Here is a 14,523-nt window from a genome sequence, read left to right on the forward strand (position 1 = left end):
CTTTGGCTCTTGTTTCAAGAATTCTGCCCTTTATAAGCAATGTGATTTTCCAGTACACTGTGATTTAACAGGTTGTAACAGGAGGTTACATCAGTTTCTTGTTTGCTATTTGTAGTTAAGATTAATTTCTTGTTTCAGGATTTTGCAACACCTAGACAAATCAATTAGATCTTGTGATATACCCTACTGTTCAGATAAGTTAATATCTGAAATTGTAATAAGAGTAATTTTAATTGATTAAGTAAGTCTTCAGCCCAATTTAGTTATAATTGACAACCATCACAATCACATTTGGCTGCCTGTCACCTTCTTAAAAGCCCACAGAGAAAGTAAGCCAGTTCGTTGGAATTAACTATAAAACCAGGTGAAATTATTGAACAAAACCATCAAGAATATTCCAATTTTCCATAGCTTAAGCAAAAACACTGTAAAAGACAAACTAGACTTAACCAAACTCACAAAGCAGGAGGCTTCCAAGCCCTCTCCCCCAGATCTTCCTCCCCTTCCTCAAAAAGCCACAATGAGCACCCGGTTGTTTGGGAATGAACACAAACTTTGACTGCGAGCCCAATTTAGGATCAAAATGAAACCTATGGTTGTTCAGGAATGAACACAAACTTTGACTGTGAGCCCAATTTAGGATCAAAATGAAACCTAGCAGTAGACAGTGTAGTGATGCCTGTTTCCACTGTGCTATTTAACAAGATCTTTGAGAAATGTATAGTCTTTCCTGATTAATTTATTTAGGTAACATGCTGTTAAAATAAAAGATGTCTTACAGCTGTTTCTCTCTTGGTCATCTACAATTTTTTTGGGAAAAGGAGGAAGATTCTGCTGCTTCCTGCTCCCCACACTACTAACCCCTTCCCCCTCTCTCCCTTTTAACTGCCATACTACTTCAAGAATTAATTCCTATTTTCAATTTTGTTTTAGTTCTTGGAGTTAGATCGGGGGATAATGACCGGTGGTACTTTTAGACAGTGTGTTCCATTTAAACTTAACAGATCACGCATACCTTGCTCCCATTTTGCGATTGTACTGTAGCAGTGCTTGTAGGAGAGCTGCCAGGGGGCAAGAAGAAAGTTTCAAAGCTTCAGTTGTTGCCTCCTGAACCAAGGATGGCCAGTGCTCATTTGAGACATTAGCCTATGATAAAAGAAAAAAAAAAAGAAAGAAAAAAAAAGAAGAAAGGACTTTATTGTAGGCTTTATTTTATTGTAAATCAGTTTTTGTTTGCAGCTCTCTAGAGAGCAGGTTTAATTCAAGCTGTTATGAGTTATATAAAGTATTTGGCAGGTTAGAGAGAGATTTCTTAAAAAACAAAACAACAACAACAAACAACCCCAAACAGTGGTTTTAGAAGAGCCTGGAAAAGTCATGTTAAATATTCTAGAACCTGTCTTGTCAGCATTCCATTTGCCCGTTTATGCAAAGAAACTTTTCATTTTTTCCATACATGTTTTAGTAATGCTTGTTTTAACCACAAAGCCTTGTTTGCTTTTCAGTTTGTAAATCTTCATCCCATGTACAATATTCTAGAATGTAGAATTTATCCCCAGAAGTGACATCATATTTTACCAGAAGTAAAAACCAACTCCAAGATGGTAATTACCTGATAGAGCAACTATTCAGCAAATCCCTGTATCTTTTGGCTTAAGAAAAATCTTACTATCCCCATTCTGTCCGGATAGCATTCAAGTTATTGTACTTGAAGGGGTGCCCAAATTTTCATTTGGACAGATAATTGGGAGACAAGCAATTTTCAAACACAGAGCTTGCTTGGATCTGAGCAAGGTTTTCACCAGGCTTTTGCACATTTCATTAAGCCAGTGCAGATTAGAGGCCAAACAGAAATTCACTGATCAGCTGCTCTGCTCATGCAAAAAGTACAGCCGAGATAATAAAATTTGTACTAATTACATTTTTAAACAAAGTCTTGTATATTCTCAGGCAATTCAGGCCAACATTTGAAGAAGTAGTGTTAATTAAGTTAGAGGGTACCTTGTGGCCTGTGGAGGCATTTAGGAGTTATAGGAAACAGGGAGCATACCACTAGAAAACGGACAGAAGAATCATGGGAGGAAAAATCCTGTCACTTGACAAATTCTGCCTTTGAAGCATATGGCTTGTGAGAAAAACTTGTCTACACTGAGGGGGATTCTCTTTTCCCACCAGAAGCAACAGCTTTGTAGCTTTATCCTCGGTAAAACTGACTGCCTTTTCTTATACCAGCACTCAGGATATATAGGGTTCCTTTGCCTGATTTTGATTATGGTTGTTAGCTCGATCATCTGTTAAAATACATGAAAAATCATTAGCCAAGATTACAGCAGTATCTACCTTTTACACCAAGCTTTAAAGAAGTCTGGTAGTGCACTTCAAGTTTCTAGAGTGACAATGCTTAAAGAGAACATAGACACTCGCCAAGCATGAGTTACGTTCACCCGGCCCCTCGGTGCAAGGAATAGAATAATTTTCTTTATACCATAAGATACACTCCTCTTAGATTATTTTTATACTTCAAGGCAAGCCACTGTATCTAGAAATGACCATACAGCATATAGTTACTTGAAACTTCACTGAAGTCTCCAGGCACCAGTGCAGGAAAAACATTTATTAAAGCAGTTGTCTGAACAAGAGGACAGAGACTTGAAGGGTATGTCAGTTTGGATGGTCTGTTATTAGAGAAATAAGCCTTATTCAATAAGTTAGCCTCTTTATGTACACAGTGGTTCTATGTGATTATTTCAAAGCAACCTCTCTTACAAAGAGATATTCTAAAAACAGTCCACTGCCCCTTGCAGTCTTATTTTATTCTCTACTTTTCATTTATAAAATGCAAAGTCATTTAAACAGGGGCTTCATTTAAAGGCTGCAGAAGCCCTACATCCCATGAACTCCTGTTAAGTCATGCAGTTATGTAATTTTGATTATCCTACCATGCAGATTTCCAGCGCGAGCATAGCTAGCCTGAGCAGACTGGATAACTTCCCGTTCCAGCTGCCCTGCTGTGACGCCAACTGCAGACTCTTTCTGTAACACATCTCTGCTCCAACCATCATTCTTTGAGACTGATACACTTTTGCCAGCCACTGAAAATAAACATCCAACAAAATCAGTTGGAGCCACCAAAACACACATCCATTAGGTAATATAATTTAGTTCAATTTATGAGAGTACCACAGCATACTATTAGCTAAAACACCACCACTCACCCAGCCTTCATTCCAACAACATACTGTGCACCACCTTGCAGGAAAATGTAGTCTGCTGCAGAGCTGGCAGTACACCTCACTACAGTAACTTATTTCGGAGTCCCTTTGAACACCCATGGACAACTGTTTGACAGCTTTCTTAATTTGGAGATTGCTCACAGGTGAACAAGTAACACGACTGGCTTTGTGAAAGCCATCCTTCAGACTAGAAGAGCATTCTGTGGTGCCTCATTTGCCTCTAAAAGTTCTGTAGAGATCAAAAGATAATTTTTCCTCTGGAACAAAGGAAACTCCAGCCCATCTAAGTAATGCCAGGAACATGAAAGACATTACAATGTGAGCCTGAGCTCAGATGATGAGTTGGGCTACACAGTTTCTGACCCAGCAGGGTCATGCTGGAGGAGCTAGATGGGGCTAAGGAAGTAGACACTGGGATCTGTGCAGAATTTCATGCTCCTGCTGCCTGCTCCAACAGCAGATGATGTCCTGGATTTGCTCATGAAAAGAAGGAAAAGGATTCTAACTCCTCCCTCTTTAATTCTGTAGTTATGTCACATTTTTTGAAGCAGACGCAGCCACAAGTTCGCAAATCCCTGACATGTACATGATATGCATCAAGATGCATAAGCCACACATTTAGAAATATTCTTTGCTGGATCACTAAGCCAACAAGGCAACTTCTTCTTAAGAAACAATTCCCTGGCTTTTAAGCAAAGGTCCTTAGACTTTTGCTATCTAAAGACTGCGTGATGTTAGAAGGGGCAAAATTCTTAACGTTTTCTGATGCATAGAAGTTATTTATCATTAAGAAGAAACACACGAAAAAGTATTTATTAGCACTAGTGAGATTGTGCATTCTTGACATCAAGCTGCAGGACTGCTTGGTAAAGTAAAACATCCATTCATGTGCAGAAAAAAAAAAAGCTTTCCTTGGCCGCAGAGTTTTTTGCAGCTGAAGATATCTAGCACTCAAGATGTGAAGGAGAAGAAAACCCTCATGCAAAGCACAACAGCAGCTCTGCCAGACCAGTTTTCTCTGTTTTCCCGGTAAGCTACAGCACAAAAAGTAGAACAGCCATCAGAACAATAGTTGAGCAGGACTCCTAAATCCTGCAAACCAATCATTTAGGCAAAAGCCAAAAACTTAAGCAAAGAACAAAGTTAATGGCCCCTCTAACTTAGTTAAACTGTAAGGCATCATGATGGATACTTCCGAGTAAGACAAAACATTTATCAAACTCTTAGGAAGTCTAGAGCCAGAAAACATAAAAGCATAGATCTATCCATTAGGAACAGATGTAGCAGCCAGGCTTTTTCAGAATGCTGCCCAAGCCCTGAGAAATATCTTCTTTAATTGAAGATGGAAAAGATCTTCCTCAGAGGTATTCACCTGTAGCCTCTAGGCTAGGATTAAAAAAACAAAACAAAACAACCCTTCCCTCCCTCCAAACCACATACACTTTCAGTTCACTTCTCCCTGCTTGTAAGCAAGATGACACTTGGCTATGCAAGGGATGCTTGAAGAATAGTATATAAGCCCTAATTCCATTTTCAAAATATCTTACTAAAATAGAGGATACAATCATATCTTGCATGCCCTCATATTTTGCAAATCCAATCTGAATGAGTTCTGCAGTTCAGAAAGATGAAGTCTCACAAGTCAAAGAAAAATGCATCAAAAAAAGCACCTTTCCACAAATGATACTCGTATATTCCAGAAGGGAAGAGGATCTGCAGCCTTGTAACAAGTGAGATAATGATCTCTACAGCAGCCTTGCACTGATCTTTTAAGACTGATATCAGCTTTAGTGAATCTTACCACAAACAGGGTTTTATTTGTTCAACAGGCAGAGGGAGCACCATAAATCCTGTAATTACATAAAGGACTCTGAAAGTTCAGGGAATTTTTCTAAACAATGTGCTGCTAACATTGGTAAAGGAAGATAGTAACTTTAACTAACAGCATCGGTTAGGAAATAAATAAATAAATATGCTGCATCACCAGAAAGATCTCTTGGCATGTGTGAGACAGACTTCTCAGATTGTCTCACAGAAGCAGCATAGGAAGCAAGTTATAGCACCTTCATATTAACTAAAAATGAGCTCTTGTGATGCCATGGAAGGGAGCGAGTGAACACTGTTACCGGGAGTGATTTCTCTTCCCTACAGACTCAACTTATTCAAAAGAATGGTGCCACCTGACACCAGGAGACTACAGACAAAGAGATTTATTCAGGTTTTCAGACCCTGAATAAGGAATTGTATATGACTACATTAGGAAACCATTTACTTCCATCTATTCTTATGGATTATGAAATATTTCACTGGTTTCTGCTCACGTGCCAAGTCACAGGTCCCTGAAGACACAGGTACCAGGGGTTTATCTCAGGTTTGTAATTCTCCTGCCTCCATGCCTGCTTGCTCTTACAAACAGTCCTTATTATTTCAAGTATTAAAGAAGTTACAACTTTATAAAGAACTGAATACAAGCTGTTTTTTCTGTCACTGGCTGTTGGCCAACAAATAAAAGCAAACACTGAAACAAACTCTCACCCACTTGTAGTGCATACTCTCTTGAAAGTGGCACACCAAAGTCAGGGAGAGAATCCACACTTACTTGCCAGGCTGCAACTGAAGTTGAACTGGTCATGACTGTCTTGCGAAGCTCCTCCAGGATGGTGTCTGGAAGTTCCTTGTGAGACTGCAGCAGCTGCCTACACTGAACTTGTCTCAGAAGCAAAAACAGAGCTGGGTGCTCAGGGCAGCTTTTTAAACCCTAAAACCAAAACAAGGCTCAACATGATATCAGAATTATCATTTCCAAATATCAGAAGACACCTTGATTTTTCCATTTACATCTTTACAGAAAACAGCATTGAAAGCCATCTCAGGATGCTTGTGACATAGCATTTTCCTCCTACTCTGCACAAAGAAGTGTTCCAGGAATTGACACATGAAAACAGAAAACATTTTTGCTGTCCTCAAAATACATTTGAAGTCTATCCTAAATTTTGTACCTGTCCTACCCTTAGAGTTTTCTGAAAGATAGATAGGTAAATGGTAGACCTCTAGTTCTCCTTTGGCTTCACAATCACTACAAGTTTTGGGCTAATGGGGACAAAAACCTGTCCTGTGGCTAAAAGTGACCTTCAGTGTGTTCTAAGCAATTTCAGTTCTCCCAGCTAAGGTGCTTTATTCTCACTGGAACAGAAGCACTTTACTAAACATTTCTGGTTCAATAACAGCAGATACCTACAGAGTATTTTTCGGAACAAACTCATGCAAAAAAGCAAAGACAGAAAACTAGCTATCTGTTGCTTTACCCTTCTCAGGTGAAGCATGTGAAGCTTCTGCAAGTCACATTACATGCTATTTTACCTGTTCAAATCCCAACACTTCCAAGAACTGTAACTCAAACCAGATCTGTTCTAAGAAACAACACTTGTACTTTTCACCCATTTTTTTAAAAACAAAATAGGTTGTCTTGAGTCCTTAACAAGCTGCTGCTTTGCAAAGAACGCATGGATGTGCAGAGACTTTCTGAAACACAATAGAAGCTGCTAGTATTTGCTGCAATTTTCCCCCATTAAAAAGTGTGGGATCACGTTGCCTGTCTCAAATTGAACAACTGCAGTGCCTGACTCATCGTTCCCAGTTACACTGCTTTCTGAGAATCCTGGGATCCAAAACTGTCAATGAGAGTTTGTGGTACCAGATAGCGTTACTCTTGTTTCTTCACAAAATGCAGGCACTGACTGTCCTCTCCCCAAGCTATTTAGCTAACAAAAAACAAACAAAACCCACCATAACCTTCCCTCATGCCCAGATACCATCTTGTATGTCTAGAAGTCTCTGATCCTTGTTACTTTAAGACAGGTCAGTAGACATGCTGGCCAGAAAAGGAAAACACCTTCTCACCAAGGAAACAAAGAAACAAGAAAGTACTTCCCCCTAGACAACCAGCATGTTCACAGAATCTGCTTTTTTGTTGGTGCAAACAAAGAAACAAGAAAGTACTTCCCCTTAGACAACCAGAATGTTCACAGAATCTGCTTTTTTGTTGGTGGTGGGTTTTTGTTTGTTTGTTTTTAAACTCCCTTCCCCATTAATACAGAAATGCCATAAGCAAGGAGCATATTTGCATGGGATTAGCCATTTTCCTTAATGAAAGTCAGGGATGTATGCTGCTGAGTCCCATTGTTTTTTTGCTTATCTTTTGCCAAGTCTTCTATTCATGAACACATGAAGCACACACAGACGCACAGGCTTGTTAACACGCCAGTCCTCTTCCCCAGCTGTGTTGCCTCAAGACTTTTCTTTTTAATAATTAAACTTGTAGCATCCACTTGTGGCTCTGAAATGGAGTACCAACACAACAGAGCAGAAGACATTTAAGTCCCCTGCAAGTCTCCTACCTAGACTTCTTGCCTTGTATTTCTGTAATGTTTTACTTAACAGTAGGTTAATGAATAAAGGCAGGAAGGGCAAACTTAGCTTTGTCATGTCATACACTGCATGTTTCAACTATTAACACAGTTTCGGTGCTACAAGCACAGTGAATATCTTGGGGAGTAAGCAAATGCCAACAACTATTGCATCTTGGAGCTTTGATGGAACAGACAGTTGCTAATTCAAAGATTACCTTTTTGTAAAATGCACACAAATCATGATTTCTATACAATTCTACTACAGTCTGCCAGTATGATTCCATCATACCTTGGTACAAAGAGCTTCAGCTTCTGAGAGTTTACCAGACTCCTCTAGACTGGTAATAGCTTGACATAGGCACCAGTCTTCAAGAGTCCGGATATAATTATGTGGAAGGTTATTTTCTCCAGCTGCAAAAACAGATAAAACACTTAACCAGATTACTGTATACGCTGTAGTGCCATAACATGTCACATGCTCTCAATCTGGTAATGGAGAACTTTTAGGAGTATTAACCTGACATGGCTTCCTTCATTAGTAGGAACATTAAGAGATGGTAAAATTAAAAGCAAGAAGAGGGGAAAAAAAGAATACACTATTTGAGTTAATGGTTTGAGAACAATCAATCAAACATGGAATTTTAATTCCAGTTTTCAAAACACTACAGATGTTGAGCAAGACTGAGACTGAGGTTATCCCTCTACTGGAAAAGTTCCAGAACTCAAGAGTACTCCAGCTTTTCCTTGTAAGCAGTGTTCCTGCGCTGCAATATATCCATCCATCCATTTAGGCATTAGAGTTCAGAAGTACTATTTTTAAAAAGCATATGAGGCTTTGGAGGGGAAAGCAAGCTGCAATTAAGTAATTAACCCAGCTCTGCATTAGGATTAAGCATTTTTATGTGATAAAATACATTTACAGCTCAAACCACTACTGAGCAGTTCTCAGCTTATGTGCAAGTTTCTGAAATTTAGAAGAATCTTGCAAGCTTCGAGCATTTCAATTTTATTTTATTTTTTTAAACTACGAAACTTGTACGCCTTACTTTTGGCCGAAACTGTAGATAAAAGTGTCATCTCTAGACCTGTTCGCTTCGGCTGAGTGTTGTTTAGACAGACAATGGTGTTTTCAGCATGACAGGCTGCCATTAGCACTGCCCAGGCAGCAGGATTATCTAGAAAAGAATGGTTAAAGGCAACTCGTGCCCATTCTAAATACGCTGGTAGTTCATTTGGAATGGTCTTTACCAGATTAAGCATAAAAACAGCCATCAATGGAACCACACACTGTAAATAAGAGGTAGCAAGAACAAGGCAAGTAATTCAATCAGACCCTTACATCAGCTCAGCCCAAGGCAGCTGATAACTATTTGCCTCTAACTACTAAGATTCTTTAAATTGTAAGACAAAGATGCTGTTTCTAAAGCCAACTAATATATTTTTTATATAGCCACTGGTATGATAACCTGCAGCTGCCAGTTTTCTTCTGACTATACAGATTGAACTTGACTATCACCTAGTGCTGCGTAACTGGCAGCAAAAATCCCAAGATGCCATCCACAGCTTTCAGTCATACAGACTCAGTCTTGTCTGACCACTAGCATGCCAGTTATGGTGATAGGTGCCTACTTCCAGTGTCAGCTAATTCCAGTGTCAGCTTTACCCTCATCTAGCCCCGTGAAGAGCAACTATGACTGGAAGAGGGATCTCTGTCCCGAACTAGACAGAGCTCAGTTAAAGATTCCACCCATGTAAATTTTCATCCCAAAGATAATGAATTTTACCAGCAAAACGAAACAAAGCTTGAAGATCTAACAAAGTAAAATGTAAAGTATATTGCTTTTGAGTAGCAGTCATAGTCTTGAGTACCTGTGGGAAAGTAACTGAAATTTTTAACTTGCAGCCACACTAATGCATCAGAGCAAAATTACTGCAGATGAAACAAGTTCTGGTATTTCACTATCAAGTGCAAATTAGCCCTTGAAAACCCCACTAGATTTGCACTTCATACATTTAATGAAGATCACCATTTAGTAATAGATGAATAGTTGCCTATAGTTCATAACCAGCATATTGTAACAGAACATTTCCAATCCAAATTCTCCAGCTAGATGAATAAATCTCTTCTGCTTCGTGTAGCGTACTGACTCTGAGGGAACATGTGTTTTTCTTTTGTGTCTAATATACAAAATAATACTTATCTCTTCTCCTGCTGAGGGATTAACAAATTGCCCATGTTTTCAGAACAAGCCTTAAAACTCAGTGATTTTTTTCATTGTCTGGTTTAATTCCCCGTATCTAAACTTGGAATGACAGTTAAAATTCCAACTCTAAGCATTCTCCCCAAAACATACACGGACAATCCAAAACAATAAAACAACCCAAGAAAAGTAGGTTTGTTTGTCAGCACAATAATTTTGTTTCTGATGGGTAAAAAAAATCACTACTGTGTTTGAGAACAAGAGTAACCTGGACAGAGGTGGATTGCCTTCTGAATATTTTTCAGAGGATTGTTTTTCTCATCTTCTAACATGTGACATCCTGCTGCCAATTGATTAACTGCAATATTCAGCAATAAAACAGAACAAAAAAGTGATTTAACATTATAATACAAGTGATCAGATGGAATTAATTTTAGGATTTGTTATGGAATTATAAAGTCTGCATTTTAAGAAAGCCAGACCTTTCCATGGTTTACATCAAGTACATGTGCAACGTTTCCTGCCACAGTTCCCCCCTGCAAGATTAAAAAAAAAGATAATTGATTTGATTATATGACTGATTAATTAAGAGATTTTACACAAAATGTAATACCAAGATCTTGTTATCTTTGTTAATCAGAAATACAAAGTTTGCACAATGTGATGTTTTGCTTGCTTACAGCATGATCTCTTTATATAGAATCAGGAAGAGACATTCACGATTAGAGCTTATTTGTACGTTTCTAATTTCAGCCCCATATAGAAAGGGGTTTGTTTTCAGGTGCTATTTCTGTTTTCATAATTGACATAAATTAAGACAAAGAGTATTTATTTGGAGAAGAGCTAATAATAACCATAAAAGCAGCAAGGAAATACTGGCTAATGCAAAAAGTGACGTTGACTAGATTAACCAATTTCAACATACCTAAATCCTAATATATATTTATATACACACATACATATGTATAAAACTAAACAAAAAAAATATACATAGTGTATATATAATAATTCTAGTAGATTTTTCCTGTAAGTTTATTTCAAGAAGATAAAGAATTGTTACCCCATGAAAGATGCAAACAATTGGATATGTAACTTCAGTATGTACCTGTGCATTGCTCTGTATGTGCTTGTGTATGTAAGCCTTAAGTTTTCCTATTAACTAGTGAATGTCCATGTACTGAAAGGTGGGGGTTTTTTTTAGTTAAGAAACAACACAGACTCGTCAGGATGTAAACTGCACACTTGTATTACAGCAATGCACTTACTTTTGCCTTTTGTGATGCATACAGCGGAACTAGTCGAGACAGAAGAGACCAGAGTGCAGGATTATCAGGGTTACTACAAAAAGAACAAGGATATTAGACTTTCTGGTTTAGATATGAACCTGGTCTTCCATGACTTCATAGGCAGTTGCTATAAACCCCAAATGGATCTTTTTCTATTAACAAAACAACCCAGTGTGGTTGAAAATAGACATGGGTAGTAATTTAACACAAACAACACAATATTGAAGTTACATTGCCGGTTAAAGAAATAAAATGTACAATATGCATATCAATATTCACGGGAAGAAAACAAACTCTAAGACTACATGTCTTGTCCTCACAGTCTGAAGAACAAGGAATTTCAACTGCAGTTGGAGAAAAACAGTTTGCATAAAGAATAGTTTCTGAAAACACTTGGAGAGACTATAAGGTGTGGTTTCCTTAAAGGCAATGATTAAAATTCCCCCTTTCTATATTCCTAAGACTAATCAAAACACATTTAAACACAGACATTTAGCTAACGGAATGAACAGCTTCATAGGCTGTTAAATATTAAAAAGCCCTAGAGACTTTTCTACGTTGAAGGTTCTGCTACATATGATGAAAAATGCTTTTATAGCACAGTGAACTGATATAGCTACCAAAGAAGCCACCAAAACAAAACAAGAAAACCCCAAACAAGCCACAAAACTTCTGCCATTTGATCCCATAAATCAGAAAGCAAGCTTCTGTCAATTGATGCTATAATCTTAAGTGAGGACTTCACTTCTGAAAAACAATTTTTATTTTTTTTTTAGAAGAATGCTGCAAGTGAACAGAGGTTTGCTTACTATTCAGTGTAATCAAAGCAACACATTTACAAGACAATCTAAAGAAAGACAAAAAACATACCTATGTATTGCTTTGGAGACTTCTCTCTGGACCCCCACATTTCTACCTTGCAATGCATAAACAGCAGATGCAATAAGGCACCTCTCATAAATCCTATCGTCCCCTTTTTCATGCTTCAGTAATTCTTTTAGGGCTGCTGTTGCAAGTGTAGCATCCTGCTTCACCAGTCCTAGTGTGCACAAAGCCTTCAGACTTTCCGTACTAGGTTCCTTTAATGAGCTGTTGAATCAGAGGGAGGGAAGGAGATGTTATTTTGTAACATAAATTAAACTTACTGTTAACATCACAGTACTTATTTCTTCTGAGTCCTCTTGCTCCTATGTATCATGTATGGTATACAGAATTAACAGCCTCTCACTGTGGGATCGTGGATCAAGCTACGTCAGTATCCTTGAGATCTCAGAATACGGGAAACAGCGTTGGTTATGTGCCATTTCAGCACTCAAGCTTATAATGTATAACTACTTGGCAAGACTCTGACACATTAATTGTCCTTCAGCAAAAGCCATAAAATGAATGGTAAGAGACAATGTGTAACACTGACTTTTCTTTTCTTGAAGACGTTTGTACTCCTAATTAGTACCAAACCTGAGTTGTAGTGTGCCTATTTACAGCTTTGCAACAGAAATCCAGGAAGCAAAAAGCCAGAAATGAGCCTGCTGCACAGAACTGCTCTTTCTGAGAACAGGGATGTTCTGAGAAATTATGCCTTGTTTACTTCAAGATTTGTTTCAACGTAAGGTAGTTTGAGCATGCTTTCCACCATCTAGTAGTTTTAGTACCACTACCAGTTGCACCGTTCCATTCATTTCATTATGAAAGGCAGTTTAACGTCCTATCAATAGTATTCCAAGCTTTATTGGAGACCTACTAGATACAGTTACTGATTTTTTTCAGCAAATTTTTCTAGTATAGGTAGAGAACTCTTAACTCAAGTTAATCCCCTGATTTTCAACTCTGGTGAAAATAAACAGTGAGCTCAATACAACCAACCAAAATCAAAGACCTTAACTGATGTACTAGTTGAAAGTGTTCTTACAATAAAGTGAATTCAATAAATTGCAATAGAAACTGAATGGAGGCAAATAAAACAGTGCATGGCAATAGTAATTTGGAGTTACTTCACTGTCATGTCCTAAACATAGCTACAGCATGAAGTGCTGCTTACTTTCACTTATCAGGTGACTATAGGCTCCTAATCAAGCTTCTAATGATTATTTTTGCCTCCAAAAAAAGACAAGAATGTAAACTTCCAGTTCTATGTTTTGTTTTCAGTCCCTGGCAAGAAAAATTTCTAAGAGCTGTTAAACATAAACTTGAATAGCCAGCACTATGTTATCTGATGCAAAGGTGCTGCCCTTCGACAAGTAAAAAATGGGATTCTATCATATCAGCTATAAAGACATACTCATTGCTAAACATCTCTGTGCCAAACTGGCCATGAGAAAAGAAGAAAGACAGGTTCTTGTTGAAGGTCCTACTCAGGCCCTTTAAGTCATCTAGCATGAATTCCAGTCAATAAAGATATCTGTCTATTGGACTAGGATGCACCATTTTTTTTTCTTATTACTAAAATCCACCATATACCTTTGCAGCACTGTGCTTCCAAATTGAGGTCTAGACATATTCACTCTAGTGTTACTTTCCTAAACCATTTACTACTTTTTCTTTCAACACAAACAATTAATGTCATGTAGAAAATTCTCATTGTTGATGTTTATGACAAAAATAGAAGTCTGCAGTGATTAATAGGATGTAGGAAATATCAGGTCCCTAGCTAGTTAATCATCCGCTACTCAGGATTTAGAGTCTACTAGTTCATGGATCTTCACTATTTCAGTAACTTCAGGAGTCTGCTGGCAAGACGGAGACTGTACAGCCACTACTGGAGTTCTCTATTGAGAGAGTTGATCCTGAGGGGCTGAGATATTAGCTCTTAATCCATAGCTACCAGAACACTAACAATGATGCATGGGTTTTTAGCCTCCACAGCTCTGAAAAAAGAAGACATTCATGACTTAAGTGAACAACTGATACAGATCTGTTCCTTTTCATGGGGAAACTACAAGATTGTCCTTGTCTATGACGCTTGGAACACAATTGTTCTGGACATTTCTGACTATTTAAACTGAAATTGTTTTCATTAGTCATCTAGATTTCTTACAGCTTGTCGTGGTTTAACCTGGCAGGCAGCCAAATACCACACAGCCGCTCACTCACTCCCCCCCACTCCCCCAGTGGGACGGGGAGAGAATCGGAAGGGTAAGAGTGAGAAAAACTCGTGAGTTGAGATAAAGACAGTTTAATAAAACAGAAAAGGGAGAATAATAATGATGATGACAAAATATACAAAATAAGTGATGCACAATGCAATTGCTCACCACCCGCGCTGACCGATAACCAGGTAGCGATCGGCACTTCCTGGATCACGCCTACCATTCATATACTGAGCATGACGTCCCATGGTATGGAATACCCCATTAGCCAGCTGAGCTGGCTGTCCTGATTATGTTCCCTCCCATCT

At 38.3% G+C, this 14,523-nt stretch overlaps 1 protein-coding gene across 1 annotated transcript in view; it reads right to left on the reverse strand.

The window, feature by feature from the left end:
• The window catches only part of TTC37 (tetratricopeptide repeat domain 37), a gene marked incomplete at its 5' end in the record, with an annotated part of 34,456 nt that overhangs the window by 2,569 nt on the left and 17,364 nt on the right, over positions 1-14,523 (reverse strand). Inside the window, 9 exons of the mRNA XM_009572790.1 lie at positions 1,016-1,146; positions 2,940-3,092; positions 5,833-5,991; positions 7,932-8,053; positions 8,689-8,817; positions 10,112-10,223; positions 10,326-10,379; positions 11,109-11,181; positions 12,000-12,218. Of these exons, the coding sequence (XP_009571085.1) occupies positions 1,016-1,146; positions 2,940-3,092; positions 5,833-5,991; positions 7,932-8,053; positions 8,689-8,817; positions 10,112-10,223; positions 10,326-10,379; positions 11,109-11,181; positions 12,000-12,218 (1,152 nt within the window). The remainder of the gene's footprint in view (positions 1-1,015; positions 1,147-2,939; positions 3,093-5,832; positions 5,992-7,931; positions 8,054-8,688; positions 8,818-10,111; positions 10,224-10,325; positions 10,380-11,108; positions 11,182-11,999; positions 12,219-14,523) is intronic.

The sequence above is a fragment of the Fulmarus glacialis genome, unplaced genomic scaffold, assembly GCF_000690835.1.
Source record: "Fulmarus glacialis isolate BGI_N327 unplaced genomic scaffold, ASM69083v1 scaffold750, whole genome shotgun sequence".
NCBI lineage: Eukaryota > Metazoa > Chordata > Aves > Procellariiformes > Procellariidae > Fulmarus > Fulmarus glacialis.